This window comes from Leucopleurus acutus, assembly GCF_964270905.1.
Source record: "Leucopleurus acutus genome assembly, chromosome: 6".
In the NCBI taxonomy this organism is placed as follows: domain Eukaryota; kingdom Metazoa; phylum Chordata; class Mammalia; order Artiodactyla; family Delphinidae; genus Leucopleurus; species Leucopleurus acutus.
This window is the reverse complement of record NC_139149.1, coordinates 68,717,751-68,741,049: the sequence shown is the minus strand read 5'-3', so window position 1 is coordinate 68,741,049 and position 23,299 is coordinate 68,717,751. Positions and strand designations below refer to the sequence as shown.

Sequence of the window (23,299 nt, the reverse complement as noted above, 5' to 3'; positions counted from 1 at the left end):
TCTACTTGAAAGCTATTAAATAAATTCTATCTTAATTATTATAATTAATTTTAAGTACATTTTGAATAATTAAAAGAATATCTTTAAGCAAATTCATAACGTACAGAGTTCAGCCTTGCTAATATGGAGACTTAATAAAAAAAAAACTAATCAAAGCCTCTGGCCAGAAATAAAATTGTAAATGATATTGGGCTTTTTAAAAATGTATGTAAAATTTCTTACAAAACCATAACTGTTCTTTCCTTAAAAATATGTTCCCTAGTAGAATACTGAACTAGAAAACAGATCATTAATCAAACCACATTTTAAAAATGATTTTTTAGTATAAAACACTTTCCCACAGATCCAAGGAGATCAGATAATTATGACGTCAGACGCAAAAACAGAATGCTAGGGACCCAGAATAAAAAGCATACAATGTAAGAGACTAATCACCTAATAAAAGAACCATAAGCTCACAATAAAGTAAGAGAGAATAGCTATACAAAAAACTTTAAAAATAAACACCGGGAATACAGTTAAATTAAAGAATCAAAATGAAAAGTGGGTACATTTTCATAAAAGGACATAAAAATCTTGTGAATATTGTAACTGCTACATAAATATTGTGTAAACCTTCAGATTTTGGTTGCCTCTTTTGGGAGGCTTAAGGTATTGTTTTTTAATCTTAAATTCTTCACAAAGAAATTTACCTCCCTCTGAAATAGTAAGTCAAGTAGCACTTCAAGTTTTTTCCTTCATGGAAACAGTTGCTGGAATAGAAAACTACCAAAAGTTTTAATCAACTAATTTAATCTTTCATGCTTTGATATAGATTTTAAATTTAAACCTTTTCTTTCTGCAGAAATCAATTATTGGTAATACATTGTTATTTTCCCTTAGCAAATCAAAGAAGCATTTAATCACATATTATAATACTAAAGAAAACATGATATAATTTTAAAAATTTATTTATACCTTAACTTAGGACAATCAATTGACCTCTATTTCTACTTGAAAAAAGCATGAGAGAAGGAAGTTTCTACTAGTTTACTCTCAAAAAGGGGAAAGGTGGCTCTAGAGACCAACTCAGAAATTACAGTTGTCCATCATCAGCTAGAATGTAACTCAGGAACTGTTGTTTCTTCTAATTCCTGTATTTTGTCACACTTATTGCTTTCTTTGCCCTCTTGATATGTACGAAGCTGCTCCACAAAACCAGCATTTGGACATATGGAAGGTCTTGCATTTTTCACCAAAGAAAAAGCACTGGTAAATGAGATTTCTTCAGAATTCATTAGGAAGCCTATTATAATTGCAGCAGCTCTGGAAACTCCTGCATTACAGTGAACAAGAATCACTCCATCCTATAATAAAACCAAACAAAAATCTTCATTATTCATTTAAGAGAGACTATAATATAATCTTATACTACTTAAAATTATAAAATAAAAATATTCACTTTATTGATTTATTTGATTCAATCTATTCAATCATCAAAATACAATTCATTGTAGGGAATGAATGGGGAAAATCAATCAATTAACCAACACCTTCTCTTCCCACCTCCCAGAATTGAAATGCTTTGATGATATATTTGGAATTCTGAAACTATCTTTTATTAAACTGAAGTCATCTAGTAAAGTACATATGAAAGCCTAGTAACTTAGTAGCCACAAGTCTATAAATAAGAGAAATATCACAGGAAATGTATGTGGAAATATAAATAAAACCATAATCATAAACTAAACAGAAAGCTCGAGACATTCTAGGTACACATAGTGCTCCCATGAAGAAACTAGTATCATTCCTTAGAAATCTATGGTAAAATGATCAGTAAAGAAAAAATCTTCTTCCCTTGGATATATTTTATTCTGGAGGGAAGTGACTTAAAAAATAGTTAAACTTATGAGGTAGTAAAATGATGACACAAATAGCTCACGACAATGTGAAGTGGAAAAGGTAATTAGACACCAGCAGGAGGTCAATAAATGAAAAACGTTTCAGGTAACTTGCAAATGATACTTCACAAGTGAAAAGGGACACAGTGCAAGGCCAATGCTGATGGGGGTAATATTGCATTAATAATGAATGTGATAGATCTGATGCATCAGCATTGATACAGGTTAGCTTATCTCAGGCCTTTAAAAAGTTAATGATCTAAATGAAATGTAGAGAACAGTGAGCACACCCAACAGAACCAGACATTTTAATTACTTCATTTCTTGATTCTTCTTTTCTTACAACACAAGAAAGATGGGAACAGGGAAAAGGGGAAAAAATCTTACAACTGAAAATTCTCTGCCCAAAGTACACATTAACAATGCTGTTTATGGCTTATTGGATTCTTTTACTTTTACAAGGCAGTTTTCTTAGATGCATAAATCTATTGCAAAATTCCTTTCCTAGGTCTACTGTAACAAATTTGCAAGTGTAACTCATTTCAAGAAACACAGATGATTCACAAGAAAATTAGTTAATATTTTAAATCCTCATATCAAAAAGACAATTTCAATTGTTTATATATTTTTTTTCCTTTTTTTAAAAATTTCTTATTGGAGTATAATTGCTTTACAATGTTGTGTTAGTTTCTACTGCACAGCAAAGTGAATCAGCTATATGTATACATATATCCCCTTTTTTTGGATTTCCTTCCCATTTAGGTTACCACAGAGCACTGAGTAGAGTTCCCTGTGCTATACAGTAGGTTCTCATTAGTTATCTATTTTACACATAGTATCAATAGTGTATATATTTCAATACCAATCTCCCAATTCATCCCACCCCTGCTCCCCTCCTTGGTATCCATACATTTGTTCTCTACGTCTGTCTCTATTTCTGCTTTGTAAATAAGATTGTCTATTTATATTTATGTATTTCAGAGTCATTTCCAGATATTAACTTTCTGTACAAGAAAAGCGAAATGCAAATATTCACTCTACATATACAGAATTTTTCTCACTTTGTATAATGGCTTTTTTATGAGACTTAAGACATTTTAAAATCATATTACAGTAACCAATGAAAACTATTAATGAACTTCTTTTAACTCAAAACAGATTAGCTATTCCAAAGAAACTTGGAATCATAAGCTTAATAAGAGGTGCCTCATGTCATTTTTAATGTTTCCTGACTGTATACTAGTTATCTCTATGTTATGATCCATACATATGCTTTCAAAAATGAAACTAGCTTTATTTTCAATCTTATACATGGTGCAATCAGTTTTAGCTAATGTTCAAAAATGTTAGTATTTTCTTCCCTCTTACATTCCTTATATAAACAGCTACTTTTCTGTTAGTTTCTACAGCCTTTGAATTTACCTATTTACCTTTTATTATTCCTTGGGTATCATATTGCCCTTGAAAGTATTTCCAAACAAACTACTAGCTTCATATCCCCTTTCCAGAACTCAAAGTAGTGACAATTAAATCATTCATAAAGAAATTTTTTCTTTTGCACTTGCTGTTGTCCTCTGCTTGAAAGGCCTTTGCTCCTCTCTTGGTCCAGCTAACTTTGGCTTCTGTTCTAAGAAGGCTGTCTCTCTCTGCGTGAGAGGCGGGCAGGAGGAATATCCAAGCCATCTTTGTATGCCTAATACTTAGTACAATTTTGGGCACAGAGTAGGTATTCCATAAATGTTTGCTAAGCAAGCAAATTAATTTTGTTCTGCATTTCTGAGAAAACATTCTCTTAAAAGAATCAAATCACCATTCTGCTATGGGCATATAGATAGGAATTATGTTATAGTATTTCCATTTTACGCAGTTTGCTTTGTTCTCGTGTTGTTATGAACAGTCTTTCAATTAGACTGCCAGCTCCTTAAGGGCAGCAATATACATCTCTTGTATCTTCTCAGAGTAAGTAATTCATATTTTTTGACAGATGAACTTAGTCAAGTTCAGGTCTTTTGATATATAGAAAAATATATTAAAATACTTACAGTAGTTGTATCTATATGGTGGAAGTGGGTGACCTTAATTTTTACCTATCTATATTTTCCAGTTTTTCTACAATATTATAAATTACATGTTTTTAAAATCACATCTTATAAATAATAAAGTAAACATGGAATATCAAATACACATTTTCATACTAACAAACAAAACCTTTTGCAAAAAAAAAGGGGGTCAAGTAAATATTCCTAAAAGAACTCTTGAGGCTATGGAGGTTACTTTACTACTTCCCTCTCATGTGTATTTCTGTCCCTTTGGGCATAAACCTGACAAATAATGCATTAGGCAGAGATAGAAGAAGGACAGAGAAACCAAACAAAACAGGGTTTTATAAGTACAGAGAGAAATGAGGAAAGACATGGGAAAATGGAAGACATTCCATCTGGCAGCTGTATGTAAAAAGATGAAAACAAACTAGGACTTAGAAAGGTAGTTTTGAAATATGCAATTCACTGAGTAATCACATTTAATAATACATGCATATGCAATAGGCAAAATCATGAAGAGATTTCTTCTAGAAAAAAATGAAGAAAGTTCAAGACTTCTATTGCTAAAACTAAATATGTATTAATCTAAACAATAAAGAGTTTTCAGGGTAAGGAAATATTGGCTGAGGCTGATTTCAGTGAAAAACATAAGGCTTGAGAAATTAGAACATATTACAGAATTCAAATACATCTTGTAGCAGAAACATTTTATGCATCTCTTCGGATGCCTTTGATGCCATCATCTCACCCTCAGCTTGCTCCACCTCAACTACAACCTCTGTGGCTGACTGCCTATTGTGCCTTTAAGCCTATTAAGTTTTGCTTGCCTAAGAACACCTGGCTCTTCCCCGATGGCAGTCTCTGCATAGGTACACCCTGAGTTCTGGATTTTCTTGCTTCTTCTGAACTTGGATGGCAAGTCACACCACAGGGCATTGGGTTTGGCTTCAAGGTGGCTGCTGAAGGGGTGGGGTGCTACAACCTGGAATTGTGAGGTTAGTTACCTCTCCATGGGTAAACTTTGACCAATGGGAAATAGAAGCTGACAGATGGCCAGGCAGATAAATTCTCTCTCTTCCCTCCCTCCCAAAATCTACTGAGGTGCAGTTTCTTTGGACTCCCTGCCTGGGGATGTCTTGGGTACCACCCTACCAAGTACCCAGCTATTTCGCTGTCAGCTCATTGTGAAGTTGTGTTCAGCAAGGTAAACACATCATCTTACATTGCTTCTCATCCTTACCTGAGTCACTTCCTTTTCTTCTCACTCTCACTGCCTAGGGATTGCACCTCGCAAATGAAGCATCAGCTCTTAATCCTTGGCTCAGGTTCTGTTTTTTGGGAAACCCAAACTAAGGGCCATTTTTCTTAACTATTACCCATTTCACTTTTTACTTGCAACATGTGCATATCTTCTAATATGAATATGGATGATGTCTACATTTTTCCTTTACCGTCTAACGTACATTCTACATCTCCTTAGGAATGCAGCTAATACAGAAACATTGTCACTTTTATTTCTAACACTGTTAGCTGGCACACTGGAATGTGACAATCTAGAGTCTGTAAAATTTTTCACAAGAGAACAGACTGGCCAATACTAGGCTCTGAATTAGAAAATCTCCTCCTTTTCTTTCATCCAAATATCTGCTATTAAATAAGGTAGAAAAGTGTTACATTTTTCCAGTAATCTAGAGAAGGGTATCGAGAAGAGTGCTGGGCACCTAAGGCACTCAATAAATATTACTAAATGCAAGGAAGGAAGAGAGAGAGGGAAAGAGATAAGGTAGAAGGGAGATCATCAGAATTTAATTAAGTTGGATTCTATTAACTGTCATTAATTGTCGGGTGCTCCAGGACAGTTAACTTTTCTCTGTAAGTGCTTCTACATTCCCATGTATTTATCTAACATAAATTTTGTAAGAATTATATACTGACTAAAAATGATGTCATTTCGAGGTATAATTATTGGTAAAAGCCGGCCTAGAAGCCCTGCCTTGGATCAGTACCAAGATTGAAGTATTGTATTTTTTGTTGGTCTTCTAAAGTCAGAGAACCAATGGACAGCTTCTGATCAGCATTTTTATACAACCTCAGGAATATTAATCTTCATAAATACACTAACAGGACTAGAGCAGCCTCTATCCCACAGTCCACCTGATTACCTTGCAAAGTGGTCAGAGGGCAGGTGGTTAGAAACTATCAAAGGAAACCTACGTATTGGGTTGGCCAAAAAGTTCGTTCGGGTTTTTCCATAACATCTTACAAAAAACCGGAAAGACCTTTTGGGCCAATGCAATACCTATGTACACAGGAAAATTCAGTAAGCAGAAAATTTTAAATCCGAATATTTCTCAGGAAGGCATAGGAATATGAGAAATTAAAGTTAAAAGTAAATATTTCACTGAAAAAAGAGCAACTGGAAAACTAAATAGTTGTAGGAATTAATGAAATATTGTTGAAGGGGAAATTTCATAATTGTTCTCTACATATTCATTACAGAAAGAGTAAATATTGGATGATGGACCCATATTTTAAAATATCTGCTTCTGAAGAACTGTGGATCAAAACAAAACTTACGGACTTCCCTGGTGGCGCAGTGGTTAAGAACCCGCCTGCCAATGCAGGGAACACGGGTTCGAGCCCTGGTCCTGGAAGATCCCACATGTGGCGGAGCAACTAAGCCCATGCACCACAAATACTGAGCCTGCACTATGGAGCCCGCAAGCCACAACTACTGAGCCCATGAGCCACAACTACTAAGCCCGTGTGCCATAAATGCTGAAGCCCGTGCACCTAGAGCCCGTGCTCCACAGCAAGAGAAGCCACTGCAACGAGAAGCCCGCGCACCACAATGAAGAGTAGCCCTCACTCACCGCAAATAGAGAAAGCCTGTGCACAGCAACAAAGACCCAATGCAACTAAAAATGAATAATAAATTAATTAATTAAAAAAAAACTTACCTTCATTTTTGCTTGTTCAATAAATTCAAAACATTCTGGAAAATAAGACAGTATATTGGTCTCAGGTAGATCCAAAATAGAAATACTCTTATATACAAAGTCACTGAGGAAAGCATTTTCAACTCCATATGCAACATTGAGAATATGAGTCACCTTAAAGAGAAAAAAAAGGATGATTTTTTAAAATTCTCGTGAATTAGGTTAATTAAACAGAGACTGAGATGTTGAGAGCTGTAACAAGAATAAACAATTTAAGCATGACTCAATAACACTTCCTTCAGGAAGCCTTTTCTGACTGCTTCATCCCTTACCAGAAGTGCTATTTCTATATACCCCCAAAGCACCCTTTACTTGCCTCATTATAGCCCTTACCACTGAGAGTCTGTTTATCTCCCTCACTGTACTAGAAACTCCATGAGGGCAGGGACCAGGTTTAGCTTACTCACTATTGTAAATAAGCATTGTGAGTGAGCAGTGACCTTAGCACAGAAAGTGCTTAAAATATTTATTGAATAAATCAATTAATGTCCATATAAAAACTGACATAAGGGAAGTGCATCAGTAGCACACAACTTCCCTTTCAATAATTATTTCCCTATTTTCCTCTTGTATTCTTTGTAAGTACAGTGGTTCTCAAGTGTGGCTGCACATTAGAACCATCAGTAAGCGTTTTAAAAATATCAATGCCACAGGGTCTCAAACCCGGAAATTCTGATGAATTAGTCTGGTTGAAAGGTGGGATGGTCATGAAAGATTTTCTTTTAAATGGCACACATAAGCAACCTCCTCATCCCTCTATACATTCAGGCTCCTTTCCTGGAGTCCACCAAGCAAATGGAAGGAGCCATGTGGAAAGTCTATTAAGAGAATCCAAAGGCTAAACAGACCAGAAATATGAGTCCCTGTTTCTTATCAGGACATGCTTCTCACTGAACTTATTGTCTCTCTTAGTTTGGATCTTAGGGTTTGCCTGACCTGGGTATTTTCTTGTATCTCATCATATTTTAGAGTACTTGTCCAGCCTGCCTCTCTTGCCCCCACTACCCTCCCAGCTATGACTCTGGCTGTGTCCCACTCCTTCCCTCAGCACAGCTAATTGGTTTCGGGTGGACGCCTGACTTAAGCTAGACTGAGCAGATTATCTCAAGGAATTTAAAACATAGGTGTGTGAGACAGCTAGAATGATCCATAAACTCGGGAGATTTAAGAACAGCCGTTTTCTATTAAGTGCTCAGGGAAGCTGAAAGATCTCTGCTCCCAAATGAGAAGAACAGCACAGATGTGCAGATAGGGGCCATGTGCCAGGGGGAGAGAGAGGCTGTCCTGGATGGCCTTCTATTCTCTGGCATGGCCACTCTCTTCCCTCAGGTTCCAGAGAGCCCCCTAAATCATCATACACATTCTCTTTCCTCGCTCAGGTTTCTGTGGTCCACAATCGAAAGAGTATAAGACACTCAGGGAACTAGGCCTCAAGAAGAGAAGGCCACAGGCTATTTACTAACTTAACTGCCTTGTGGAAAGAAGAAAACAGAAAAAAACCTCAAATCTTCTCAAGAGACACTCTTACATAGAGAGGAGATGGAAGAGCCTAGAAAGAAGGGAAGAACAGTTTTAGAAGATACAGTCTGAAATGTCCTTCTGCTTTCCCCAGTGAAGTCCCACCTGACTGTGCCAAGCTACTCTCTCACTCCAAGTGGACTTCTGGCCAGGACTACATGATTCTGCCCTGAATTAATAGATGTGCCAATGTTTTATAATATTGATGTGTTTGCCTTACCTTTAGAACTATATTCTGCATTCCCAAAAGACCAAAAATGAGGTCTCACCACTTACAGAGTATATCTGTATCTATATAGCTTCCCTATACATCACAGGATTACAGAGACGACCCAATGAGAAACTTGGGGAAACTTGTTGAAAGGTAAAAGTGCTTTACAAATATTGTGGATCATTAAACTACCCAATGTCTAGGTAGTTTAGCTGCTTGGAAATGCAACTTACATATATATTGATTGAATGATCATGCTTGAAAAGAACTGTACTGCGTCTCAGGTCATGGTGGTGATGGTGATGCAGACCTAGCCTAAAACCCTTCAAGTAATCAAGCATATTTCCAAAATGCAGTGACAGAGGTCCTAACAATGGTTGACCTTGTGATGCCCTTTATAATAGGGATAATAAGAATAGCCCCTTTACTGTGTACGTAGTATGTGCTAGGCATACAGGTTAACTCACTTAATCCTCACATTTAGGCATTATCAAAAAATTATCTTTCGAACTAGTTCAAAAATCACAACATTATAAAAAAAAAGAAACATTGAGAAGTCTTGCTCTCACCCTCTTTCCACTCCATCATCTCCCACCCATATGGTAACCACCTTTGTTGGTTTCTTGTATATTCTTTTAGAGTTATCTTTATGCAAATATTTTATGTACTCCCTTTCTTACACAAAGGCAACACCTTGGGTTTTTCCCCCTATTTAAAAATGTCCTGGACCTGCCAATGCAGGGGATATGGGTTCAAGCCTTGGTCCGGGAAGATCCCACATGCCTCAGAGCAATAAGGCCGTGCACCACAACTACTGAGCCTGCGTTCTAGAGCCTGAGAGCCACAACTACTGAGCCCACATGTCACAACTACTGAAGCCTGCGCACCTAGAGCCCGTGCTCTGCAACAAGAGAAGCCACCGCAATGAGAAGCCCGCGCACCGCAACAAAGAGTAGCCCCCACTCGCCACAACTAGAGAAAAGCCCGCATGCAACAATGAAGGCCCAACACAGCCATAAGTAAATTAATTAATTTTTTAAAATGTCCTGGAGATCTTTTCATATCAGTATCTAGAGACCATTTTTTTGGTGTTCTTTTAAAAAGCTATATAGGGAGACGCAAGAGGGAAGAGATACGGGAACATATGTATATGTATAACTGATTCACTTTGTTATAAAGCAGAAACTAACACACCATTGTAAAGCAATTATACTTCAATAAAGATGAAAAAAAAAAAAAGCTATATAGTATTCCGTCATGTGGGTGGACTATTGGTCATTTAACCAATTCCCTAGTTATGGAAATAGGGGTTGTTTTCAATAAATTTGCTATTATAAACAGTGCTGCAGTAAACAACTTGGAATATTTTATGTTACACTTAGTTTTCTATCCTCCTTCATGCTTTATTGGGCATACACCAGGCACTCAATGAGTACCTTACTAATAAAACAACTCTTATTACCATATCTAAACATTATAATGAAATTCCTATAGAAATTTCTGAAATGATCTGCCACAAGAGAATTTCTATTAGTTATTGCACTCTACTTAAACCCCAAGAAATCCCTTTGAAATGTGTCATGCATTTAAATGAATAATTTTGTTTTACAGCATCCTTAAGATTTTGTAGAAACCCTCTATTCAGCTGCTCAGCTTACTTTTGCTTCTTCCAGGCATCTAACAGGATCTTTCATACAGAGACAGAATGATCTTTTAAACAGCAGCTGGGTTCACATCACCAGGATGAAAGTGAATTGGAACTAGTGTATCATAACAGGGGCTAGATAATAAAACACTTGCCAATGAAAAGATTTATCAGTTTTTCTAATTTCCATTTTTACCCTGAGAAATATTAATTTATTCATGTAAGCAAGACTCTAAAACATGTTCTACTTATGTTGAAATATTGATCTAAGAGGGTTCCTATCAGGATATACAGTCATTCTCATATCCTTATGCAATTTCAGGCCATTGTCTCTTATTGTCAGGCAGTTATTATTATAATAAAACAAGGGGAGACCAATTTAAACACAAATAAGTACATTGACTAGTAAACATATCAAATTAATGAATTCATTAGTATTTATTTCCTTGAAGAAATTAATTGCAAGTGTTTATCACATAAGATTTTCAGCCTCAATTTAATCAAATTTTTTTCTCAGAGCTGTGGGATGAAAGATGAGTAGGACAGGGTCTCTAATCCTCTAGAAGTCTGCTGAATAATAGAGGGGAAAACATGTTCACCGACAGTAATAATAAAAAGTAGAGGTGCTAAGAGCTACAGGAGAAGAACAAAGTGTTATGAGACCAGAAGGGAGGAACACACACTGAACTTGTTCCTTCCAAGAGCCTCCATGTTTGCTGTTCTGTCAGCCTTAAGGGCTCTTTCCCTGATTTAAGCACAGCTGACTCTGTCCTAAGGTCTCAGTTGAAATATAATACCCTCGGAGGCCTATTCCCCTGCCACTCCTCTCACTGCCTTGTTTCAATTCTTTCAGAGAATGTATTCTCATCTGAAAATATATTTTAAAATCAAGGACCTTACTGCTTGTTCATTTCTATGTCTCCTGCAACTAGAAAAGGGCCTAGCACCCCACTTACATCGTGGGTGAGAGGCAGGGTTGCATTCTTTTGGCTACTTCCTGCCTCTTTCATATCACTTCTTTTCCACCCTCCAGTAAAAATCCTGCTCTTTTGAGATTCATACAAGCTGATTATTCCATCTTATACCCTGCATTCCTTGGGCACCTGACCCTCAGTTTTCTGGGTCCTACCCCATGTCCTACCATTATCCTGGGTGACATCAATTTCCACTTGGGTTTAACAGGTCCCTGACGACCTCATCGCCAATGACCTTCATCACCACTCTCCTTCACCACCTCTGCAAGACCAATGCCCAGGACTGATCCAGCTCTGATACCATTAACTCAGGTAGCCCACTCTTATTTTTCCATCTTCCACTCAGTTATTCCCTCTACACCTCACAAAAACCATCAACTCCTTGATCTTTCTATTTTATCTATCAGCCCCCTCTTGCCTTCACTTCCTTTGTTATTCAGCTTATAGTCCACGGTCTACCTCCCCTGCACCTGACTGGTAAAAGTCCCCTCTATACCCAGACTGCTAAGCACTGCTGGAAAAAATTCACACAATACTGCAGTTCATGCCACCATTAGTTCATGAGAGCCAACCTCTCTTGAACCTTAGTGATGCTTAGCAACTATATTTCCCTAGTAGGCTCTCTCCCTCATTCCCCATATCAGCTCTTTCAAACATTCCCTACTCTCCTAATAACTTTCAACCCTACCACCTCTTCCCGACTCCCAGTAGATCACCTCACTTACCATTTTACAGTAAAAAGACAAGTCATCACATAGGAACCCTTTCCATCAAATCTTACCATCAAATTTAACAACTTCGCCTACACCTGCATTCACCCTTTCCTTCTACCTTCTTAATACAGAGCATGATGTGCTCCCACATCCTTTATGAGGCTCATTCTGGCACCTGTGTTTGGGGTCACACTGCCTCCTACTTTCTTGGCCCTCTAGCCACAATTCTTGCTTTCCTGTATTTTCAATTCCTTTCTCTACCATCAGCTTTATACATGCTCAAAACTCTCCCATCTCCCTCTTTTGATCTCATCACCTTCCTGCTCTCTTCTGCCCTTTTTTGGTGTGATCATTTCCTCCACCTCTCAATCTTTTGAAATCTGGCTTGGGCCTCCAATTCAAATGAAACTGTTCCCACTAAAGTCACTAACAACTTTTTGTTCTAAAGTCCAACTGCTGTAATTCAGTCCCAACAATACTTAAACTTTGGGCAGCATCTGACACCGCTGACTCTATCCTCCACAGAACTCTGCTTTGGCTTCCATGACACCACAATTTTTTTACTTTCCTACAAACTCTTACAGTACCTCCTTTCCCACTGCAGATTCTTCTTCCTTTGACTATACCCTATAGGTTGGTATTACTCAGGGTTCTGGTGTAGGCCTTCTTCTCTGCTCACCTTGCCCCAGGTGATTTCATCTACTCCAACAATTTAAGTCACTACTTATAAGCTGAAGATTCTTGAATCTCTATTTTTACCTCTCTCCTGAATTCAGACCCCATATACCCACACTGTCTATTGAATAACATTACTGAGACTATCCACAGCATCTGAAATTTAAATTATTCAAAATTGAGTTCGTTATTTTTCCTGCAAAACCTGCTCCTCCCTACTTTGTTCCCTATCTCATGGGACGACACCAACCCTACTTAGTAACCCAAGAAAGCTGAATATCACCTCTGACTCCTCCTTCTTTCTCAACTTCACCCCCCCCCTTCTACTCTGTCCTGCAAGTAGTCAATCATTAACTTTTGAGAATTCTACCCTCTTAAAAACCCCTCAAATCCATCCACTTCTCTCTACCCCCACTGAATCCTAATCTAAGCTACCATCATCTTTTTTCAGATTGCTGCAACAGCCTCAAAACTAGTCTTCCCATCTTTAGCTTGAGCAATCCTCCAACCTATTTTCCACACTGCCTCTAACCATCCATCTTTCTAAAATGCAAATTTGATCCTGTTACTTCCCTCCATAAAGCCTTTCAAAGGCTTTCCACTGTCTTTTGTATCGATTCCAAACAGTTTACTCTGGCTTACATGGACTTTTGTGATCTGACTCACGCTTACTTCTCTGGCCTTGTCTCTTGGTACCCTTCTTTCTCACACTCTCTATTCTAGGGTTACTAAGCTTCTTTTCTGTTCCTGAAAGCATCAGCCTTTCTCTTGTCTCTGGGCCTTCACAGAGCCATTTCTTCTATCTGAACACTTTTCTGTCTGCTCCCTCCTCACCTCCTTCAGAGCAAAACTTCAATATTATTTCCTCCAGGAAGACTTCCCTGACCTTACTATCCGCAACCCAACCCAAACAAACATGGGTTAAGGGCATCATCTCCTATGCTCTCCCATAGCACCTGTACATCCCCATCAACACATACAATACACTGTACCGTAGCTGCTTATTTGTCTTTCTTCCCTCTCTGCCCCTCAAATCATAAACTTCATGTGAACAAGAACCTTTTGCATTCCTCAAACCACAGCAATTCCATGACCCTGAAATCGTGCTTAACAAAATAGTTGATGGATAATTTTTTTTTCAGTAAATATTGAAATAAGTAATAAATCACATCAGTTGTGTGGGGGAAGGTGGGAAGAGATAGCATTGGGGAAGAAGTGGTATGTGAGTTGGGACTCAAGGCATGGGTAAATCTTGGACAAGAAGAGAAGAGGGGAAGGTCTATTCCACACAGAGGAACTACATAAGCAGAAGCAGGAAGAAGTGCCTCCAAAGTCAGGTTCATGAGGAAAAGTAAAGGGAGATTGAGAGAAAATAAAACTGGAAAGATGGATTACAAATTCACATATTTGAATTAAGTGCAATAATTTTTGTAACTTTATTAAAATGATAGCCAAATCTCACCAATCCAACTCTGAAATGGACCTATGCAGTTTTTCCTAAATAAATGTAACAATGAAAATACTTCCTATACACAGCGCCAGACCTGAAGCATTTCTTTTTACCTTGTGCTTTTTCAGTGTATCCAGATCATGAGCAGCATCTTGTGACCCTATAAGAAATAAATAACATCACCTTGAATATAAAAATAATCATCCTGACTTTTAATCTAATTTTTGCAACAACTCTGTTAGCTATTCATTTATTTTAAGAAATGCAACTTGGGAGGACCTCAGTCCAACTTTCTGAAAGATAATTCAGGAATATTCATCAAAAAATATTCATCTTATATATACTCTTAGACTCTGAAATCTGACTTGTAGGAATTCTTCCTAAAAGTCCTGGATACTGCAAAGATTAGCTATCAGGATGTTCTTCACAGTGTTGTCTGTAATACAAAATAAACTCTATAAAAACAAAACAAACAAAAAAACCAACCAAACCCAATGATGGGGGTTGGGTTATATTAAAGATAGTACAATTATGTAGTGAAAATATATACAGCCCTTTGAAATGAGAAATGTAGAAGAATATTTATGGCATGGAAATATATTCTCAATATATTATGTGATAAAAGCAGGTTACAAAACATCAACCATTTTTGTAAAAACAAAAACTATGTATATGCTTAAAAATGGACAGGAAGTATACAGAATAAAATGTTAACAGTAGGATTATAGGTGATTTTTTTCTTTACGCTCATGTGTACTTTTTACAATAAATATCTATTTCTTTTGTAACTTAAAAAAGGATATTTTAAAAAAGACACCCACAAAATGATTTAGTGCCAGCTGGTCTGGGAACACCCAGTAGCTTAGAGCAAACACTGCTGGTCTATTGAATTCCACCCACGTTCTGTGTACCACTAGGGCTGTATCCTTTTCCAGTTTCTTCCTGTCAAAGTTGGCTTTCTAGAGCTCTCACACTTGGAAAATGACTCTAGGTAATACGCAAGGTTATTATACATGAGAACAACTAGTTAAAATAAAGTGAGTGACACAACTGAAAAAATAGGGCATTTATTATATTAAGATTTCAAGTATTTTACTTTCCTGAATTAGGTTCCATTTCTATAAACAACACTTTTCTCACCTTATCCACCTGGGAAATCTGCCAGCTTCTATTATGTGACTTTAGGTAGGTGGAGGGCCAGCAAGTATGCTGGTTGGCCAATATTCTCTTGGTAATACGAAGCTCACAGGCTCCTTACTGAGTCTACATTCAACTTTACTTAAAAGTTAGCCTATCAAAATATTAACATTTGTTAAAGCTGGATGGTGGATATGTAATTGTCTGTTATAGTGTAGTCTGTAATTTTTTACACATATGAAATACTTCATAATTTAAAAATAATTTCTCAGTTTTCTGTAGGAAGTCCTATTCATCTCCAGGGGGAGAAATGGGTTCAAATAAGTTAACTGAAATTTGGTGGTTTAATATGCATGTTATCTTTTAAATAATAATTCTACGTGGCCTATTTCTTAAAATAGCAAAAAAAAAAAAAAAAAGAAATATGCATGAATGAAATTCTTTCTTTTCTTACCCAAAACTGTCATTATTATATTTATCAAACCTGTATACTTTCATTATTTCCATTAAATACACACACACACCAAACAGAACAGGTCAGTTATATTCCAGAGTTGGCTGCTATATTTTGAAAATGACTTCCAGAATATGAATATATTGGTACAAATTTAGTGTTCTTGAGACCAAAAATCAACTTGTATCACTGCCTTTTCAAACAATAGGAAAATTACATGAGTTTTAATAGTGTGGGGGAATAATTTTAGTCAGCACAAATGGACTTCAGGTAATTGGCTTGTATGTTTCATCTAATACTTGGTAGTATTCAGTTCACGTTAATTCTCTCTAAATTCTAGACATAAACATCAGCTTTTCTCCAATTTTAAATGATTGCTTTGTGTTGCAGTCTTGCGTTAAAATTTTGTTGGAAAAACACTTATCATTAAAAGAAATAAACACTATAAATCATTATAACAATGTGTTATTTAAATCTTTGTTTTGAAAAAGCAGAATGTTATCCTTTTATAAACTATCTTAATTGAGATTTTAAAACAAATATCAATTTTAATAATTTTATGATTTTAACAGTGGCAACATGAATCTATAATTGTGTTAAACTTAATAGAACTGAATAGCAAATCAATTTTAACAGTATGGCAATTTTTTAAATAACAGAAAAAGAAGTTGATAAATAGGACTACAACTAAAGAAAGAAGTCTAATAATAATAATAATAATTTACAGTTATATTTTACAATGACACAAACCACTAATATTCAAGACCTTGGCCAAGAATTATTAAGGAAATATTACAGATGAAGTAACTGATTTAGAAAGTATATTACGTGCTACTGGAGTTGGGTCTTCTAACAAGTTCAATGTGTTGCAATCATAATATATGTATCATAAAAAATAGGCTACGTAAGATCTCCAGAATCCTGTTTCTATTTTTAAGAGATCTTTTTTAATGAAAATACTAAATACTGCATAAATTCTGGTGCAGCATGTCTTGATTTACAAATCTCTATATTCATCATCAAAAAATTAAACAAAAAAATTATTACTGAAATAAACCAAAAAGATATTATTACATTACTGAAAAGGGAAATAAATAATATTCCAAAGAGAAATGTTTTGAGAAAATTTGTAGGAGTGAACATTCATAAATGGATAGAAATAGGAGCATAAATTCCTATAAGGATAAGCTAAAATAGTATTTGTGAAAGAATTTTACAAAATTAAGAGCTATACAAATTTAATGTATTAGTTGCCTCCTAAAAATACTGGGCTTCCAGGATATCAGAAATCCTCTACAACCTTATAAAGGATCCCAAGATTTTCACCTAGAATTGAAGCAAAGATCTCAAAATGTTACCAGTTGGGATTTCTTAACAGGATGGACATAACAAGAAATAACTGTACCCTTTTAACTACCCAAGAGAAATGGAATTTTTCACTTTTACAAATCAAGTTGGATATAAGAAAAGTCCTAGTGATTTTTGTTGTAAAAATATAATTTGCAAAACCTAGGACAAAAATATTCACTGACTAAGATCTTTTATCAACTTGTTAGGTAGTTCAAGGGCCTATGTAAGATTTTTGAAATGCAGAAGCTTGGGTGAATTTATGAGCTAACTAAAAAAGACATTATATTTTTACAGTTTTCTATTTTCTTTATTTCCCACCCAAAACAAAATTTAATTTCATGTAGTGCTAGGTGGGAGCTGTGTTGCTTTGAATAGATGAAGGAAACTCTTTGAAGCAACCTAGAAACAACCCCTGCATCATTCACGTGGAAGAACTTTAGATGTAACCATCCATAGGTCCCTCAGAATAAGTCGCTTGTAACTGGGCAGAAGAAGGTCTATCTACCTCTCAGAAAAAAGGAGGTTGTACCTGATGAAATTATCCCATTTCCTGGTCCAAAGAGGCGACCATATAAGGACTAGTCTCAGAAGTCCCTCCCAGCACTCGCTCAAGATCCTGGAAGGGTTCCAATGCCAATCTGAGAACACTACCTTGATCAGCTCACTTTGCATAAGTCTAGATAAAAAAATAAGTGAAGTTCATGAAAACTCTGAAAGGGTGAATGATATTTTTTAATTCTACCATAATTATTTTAAACCATTATTACTACAATGGAAGCCAAATAACCAAAACATGTGCCTTGATATATTTCCTCTCCTAGAAATGTTGTGTAAATCCTGGGTGCATCTTCCAGACTAGCTAAATGACCCACTTCATTTTTTCACAGGGCTGCAGATACTAATTGGATATATTTATTTGGTGAAAAGACAGGTCATGTAACAATTCATATAATACATAATACAATAACAACTCATATGTATACTGCAATTGATATGTTTCAAAAACCTTTTCCAACTTCAGGACAACCCTATAAGATAAGCACATACTGTTACTTCAGCTTTACAGATGGCTTTTCTGGAGGACCAAAGAGAATAAATGACTTTCACTAGCTCATCTAGCTTTACGTAGAGCATGGCTAAAAGCCTGGACTCCCTGAGTCAGTCTATGTAACAATGGAGAGCCGGAGTGTATCAGACTTGAGCTTGTGCAAGTTACTTAACCAATCTTAAATCCAGTTCCCATCTGTAAAATGGAGCTGATGATCCCTGCTTCACAGAGTTTTTAAAAGGAGTGAGATGCTATGTGCACTCCACATAATACCTGACACCCAATTCAGTGCTCTTTTTACTCCGGAGAGGCTTGGCTGTATAAATACTAACAAATCACTGATTTTTCCAAGTCTTAATTTCTCTATTCACAAATCAAAAATAATTCAAACCTACTTAAAACACTGTTGACTACTTTTTAAGAATATCGTATCATATTCTTGCCAAGCTAACAAGCTTGTACTTTTATAACTGTGCTTCATTTGTTATTTGTGGATTATGCTTTGTATAGGGAATCTGTATTTTCCATAATACAAGAAATCATAAACCATCAGATTCATAGCTATAAAATATCAGTCCACCTTCTCCTTAATACTACAAAAACAGACACCATGAACAGATGTGGCCACAGGAGGCATGCACTCCATATGGTTTGCAACCCCAGAGCAGGCAAAAAAGCATTTGCCTTTTGAAATATTAACTTTTCTATAACTTCAATCCCTGTCACTTGTAGTTTTGCCTAATAAAAGCATTCTTTTTACTTTGATAATCTTTAAGGCTATATCCTTTTATTATCCAAGAAAATACAACATCAATGTGTTACCCTCCAGAGAAGTTAGAAAAACAGGAGGAAAGCTTTTAGAAAATTCAAATACCAAGTGCTATGTGTTACTAGAATCTATGCCTCTTATGTATATAGTGGAGCAGAAACATCCCTGACTAGCTAGTGTAGCTAGCTAGTGTAAGTTCCATATCCGAAAAAGGAAACATTTCAATTTTCCAGCAGTTTAGCTGATAGTACAGACTATTATTATTAGGGAGGAAAACGTTAATTAATATAGTTAAATGAACTCAATAACTTAGTGGCAAATCAATATACTCACCCAGGAGCAACCATGGCTTAATAACACCAACTTGCAGGTCCAGGCTAAGGTCCTGCACATAACCACAACCTTCCCCACTGCTCGGCTCTACTTCTTCCACAACATGAATTCTGGCATCTTTCCATGTTTCTATAATTTTCTTTCCAGTTAGCGTTGTCACCCTGGTGCATTGCTTCCTGAGATTATTCCGGGAGAATGCCTTAATTTCCTGGTTAAGGGAGTGCATTACATGAGCAGTGGCTAAGAACAAACACAAGCAAATCCAGCCAGCACAGCGAAGGACCGAACTGCTAGTCTCTTAATGTTCAAGTAACAAATGCAGCCTCAGTAGTTCACTGTCCTGCAGGTAACTGTATCAGCCACACGCTGGGAGTCACGACGGCCCAGCTCCGTTTTTCCCAGCGCTGCAATGTAAGGGGAAATCTGATTGGCCACTGAGAAACGGGCGCCGATTGGATGCTGTTTCTTCTTCCGGTTGGTCGAAAATTAATTACCCTTCAAAGAGTTTTCTTACTGTTGCTATTTAAAGCTAGCTTTATTATTCACACCCAATGATAAAATATAAGACTTAATGGGAGAGAAGGCTGACATTTCCTCTCTCCTTAAAAGCACTGGTTTTCTGGATATGCTCGATCGGTGTTGCTTGTGGTGACCTGGGTATCCCTCCTGCTCTAGTACAGCTGCGGAGTCACAGTGCAAACCTTCCTACTGTGCAGAACCGTGCCTGTCCGCCTGCTTTTAGGCTAATCCGGGGGGGCTACAGCAGACGTTGAAAGTTATTCCTCGCTTCCTATGTGTTTCACACTCTTTCTTTCTGATGTTACTGCCAAGAGGAACATTTACTAGATTAAAAACATAAACAAAAAACTGTTGTGCAGACTTGTAAGGTAACAATTTAAATGAAACCTGCAAAAGTAATTTTCTAATTATGTTCCTATATTGCAGGTTAATAAGAGCTTAGTACATTTTTTCCCCTGACTTCTCGCCTACATTTTCATTACCAGTAAAACTGCAGAAGAATTCTTCATGCAATAAATATACACTCTGTTTATGAGAGGCATTGGCCGCAAGTCTTTTCATACATAATTTCAGAAATTGGGGATGCAAACATCCAAGTTTACAAAATTGATCAATTATAGAACGATTTTGATTAGAAAAGGATGATATGTTTTACCAAAGAAGTCACAAGATTCCTTTAAATAGAAAATTTTCTTACCCCACTTAAAATGCAATTTTATATGGGCTTAGACACAATGTATAAACACATGTATAAAGTGAAGCTGCACTTAGAGAACACTTATTCACAACAATTTATTAAAATTTTTGTTGTTGTTGAAACTGACTTAAAATAAACCAAATTGCTCCATATTGAAAAGAGTGATAAATCAGCCCAGACTAGCTACAGGGCATTCTAAAATGAAGAACTGAAGAACTTTTTTGCATCATTTAAACCATCACGTGTTCATCAAAAACAACTCTAACTCTCATATATCATTCCGTGTATTTATCACAAAATGATAAATTCTGATCATAAAATGATCAAAAAATTTACCAGCTATTGAGCACATACTACATGCTAGGTCCTGTGCTTATAAGCAGTTTTTAGATTCTTAGTGTTATATGTCAGGTGCTTAATGATGTTTTACACACATTATCCCATTTGCTCTCATCACAAATTTATTATGTATATAGTATTAAATCATCTACATTTTACAGCTGAGGGAACTCAAATGCAGAGAGTGCAAATAACATATCCTACATTTCACAGATCATAAGTTTAGACCCACAGGTAAAATTTAGGTTTGTTTCCATCCAATGCCTTAGCTCTTGTTTACTATGGAATACTCCCTGCCCCCAAAATAGTTGTAGTTAACAAATATTTATTGAGCATCTACCATGTGCCAGGCACTGTTACAGTCCCTGGTGATACAACAATGAATAAAAACAAAGTCCCTTCTTTTCTGGAACTTATATCCAAATGGAGGGAGGACATGGACAGTCAATAAATAAATCAAATATAGCAATGTTAGGTCATGAAATAAGAGCTAAAAAGAAAAACTAAGTGAAATAAGGTAACAGAGTGAAAGGGCAGTGTGCTATTCGCTATAGGTTGGTGAGAGAAGTGTCCTCTGATAAAGTGAAATTTGAACAGAGACTTGAATGAAGTGCAGGAGCCAGCTCTGTAGATACCTGGGACAAGAGCTTTGCAAGTGGAAGAAACCACAAGTGCTAAGACAGGAGTATACTGGTGAGAGGTAAGAGTTGGGGAGGTTTAAGAAACTGCCAGGTGGCAAATGTGGCTTCAGAGGGTGATTGAAGGGAAGAGTAGTGGGAGAGGAGGAGGTCAGAGAGAAATGGTAAAGACTTTAGATTTTATTCTGAGTGAGATGGGAAGCCACCAGAGAGAACAGAGGAGTCGTGAATCCTGTGTTGTGCTACCCATTTCCCTGTTCAATGAATACCTGCTGTCTGGGAGTGCTGCTGGCTGACTGGTAATGATCCCTTCAGGGACTGCCTCAGCTACAGAGGGCTGCCTTGCCTGAGGTAGTACCCTTCATGGAACAGACCATAACCAAGACTGATTGATGAGGGAATATAAAGGCCTGGCTATCTTAGTCCAACTTGAGACAACTTTAAAGGGCCCTTCCAGCTTCAAAGGCCAACATGTGGTTGGCCAAGACTGTCATTGGACATGCATAACCTATTGACTTCTGTCCACTCCTGACCCTTCCATTCCCTTCTACAAATGTTGATCCCAAAAGCACTCCTTAAAAAAGTCTTGCATGCTAAACACTACCTCAGTCACTTCCAGAGATACCCAGTCTGTGATAAGTGACATGGTACTATGCTTATGCTGCAAAAGGATCTTCCTGGCTGCTGTGAGGAGAGGGGGCAAAATGGAAGCAGGGAGATTTGTTAGGAGGCTATTACATTGGCCCAGATGGAAGACAACAGTTACTTGGGCTAGAATGGCTGTAGAGGGGGAAGGAAGACATAGTCAGGTGCTAGATATATATGAGAGCCAAGCCAAGAGGATTTATTCATAGACAGATGTGGGAAAAATTAGGATAATTCCAAAGTTTTTTGGCCTGAGCAACTGAAAAGTAGATTTTCCATTTACCAAGAAAGGGATGGTGTGGAGATGAAAAGTTCAGTTTGGGACATGTTAAGTTTAATATGCCTATTAGTCTACCAAGTGGAAATGTCAAGGGGGAAGCTGTACTTATGAATCTGGACTTCATAGAAGAGATCTCTGCTGGAGATGTAAGTTCTGGAGTAATCAGCTTAAAGATGCCAATTAAAGCCATGACGCTGAATGAGATGATCTAGTAGTGAATGTTGATAGAGAAGCCTGATATGTGCCCTCATTTAGGGGTCAGGAAGGTGAGAAGGATCCAGAAAAGGAGACAAAGAAGGAGAGATCTGGGAAGTAGGAGGAAAATAAAGAGAGGTTTGAGGGTATAAATAAAGTGTTTCAAGAAGGACAGTGTGATCAGCTGTGTCATATGCTGCTGATAGTGATGGGTGAGATGGAGACTGAGCTCTTACACGAGATTAAAGGCCCCCTCAGCAAGACCAGATGCTATGTCCCAGCACTAAACAAACATTATTTGATTCAATCTTCATGACAACCCAGTGAGGGAAGTAATATCTACCACATTTTTACAGAGCAGGACATTTAATGTGCAAGTTAGTCTCGTTTTTGGACACAGAGTTTGTATTTGTTTGTTAGGTTCTAGTAGCAAAGATGGTTGAACACAGTTCCATCTTACTCAAAAAGCCATGTTCTTTGCACCACATCATTCTGTAATGGATAAGTAGAATTGTTGATTACAGATTGATAGCTGCAGTCCCTGCTCATAATACTGTAATACTAACATGCCTGCAATAGCATTGTATACTAACATGCTGATTCTTAGACTCTATCCCACTTAGCTGTTCATTTTACAAAAGAGGAGCCAAGGTCCAGAGAAGTAAACTGATTTGCCCAATGTCACATCACTCATTGTCCCTGGTCTCTTAACTTAGTATCTAATGCTTGTTCTACTGCGTTATATGGTTATATAAAAAGTCCTTTAAGGGAAAAATTCCTTTTCATTA

The 23,299-nt window shown here is 36.9% G+C and overlaps 1 protein-coding gene across 1 annotated transcript; it reads right to left on the bottom strand.

Annotated features, from left to right (window-relative positions):
- Positions 1-117: 117 nt before the first annotated feature.
- Positions 118-19,497, bottom strand: DUSP19 (dual specificity phosphatase 19). The gene is made up of 4 exons (XM_082841928.1): positions 19,199-19,497; positions 14,221-14,267; positions 6,883-7,035; positions 118-1,346 (listed from the first exon to the last, which is right to left on the bottom strand). Exons 1-4 carry the CDS (start codon positions 19,422-19,424, stop codon positions 1,092-1,094), a joined length of 681 nt encoding a protein of 226 aa, XP_082698054.1. The 5' UTR covers positions 19,425-19,497; the 3' UTR covers positions 118-1,091.
- Between the last annotated feature and the right edge of the window lie 3,802 nt (positions 19,498-23,299).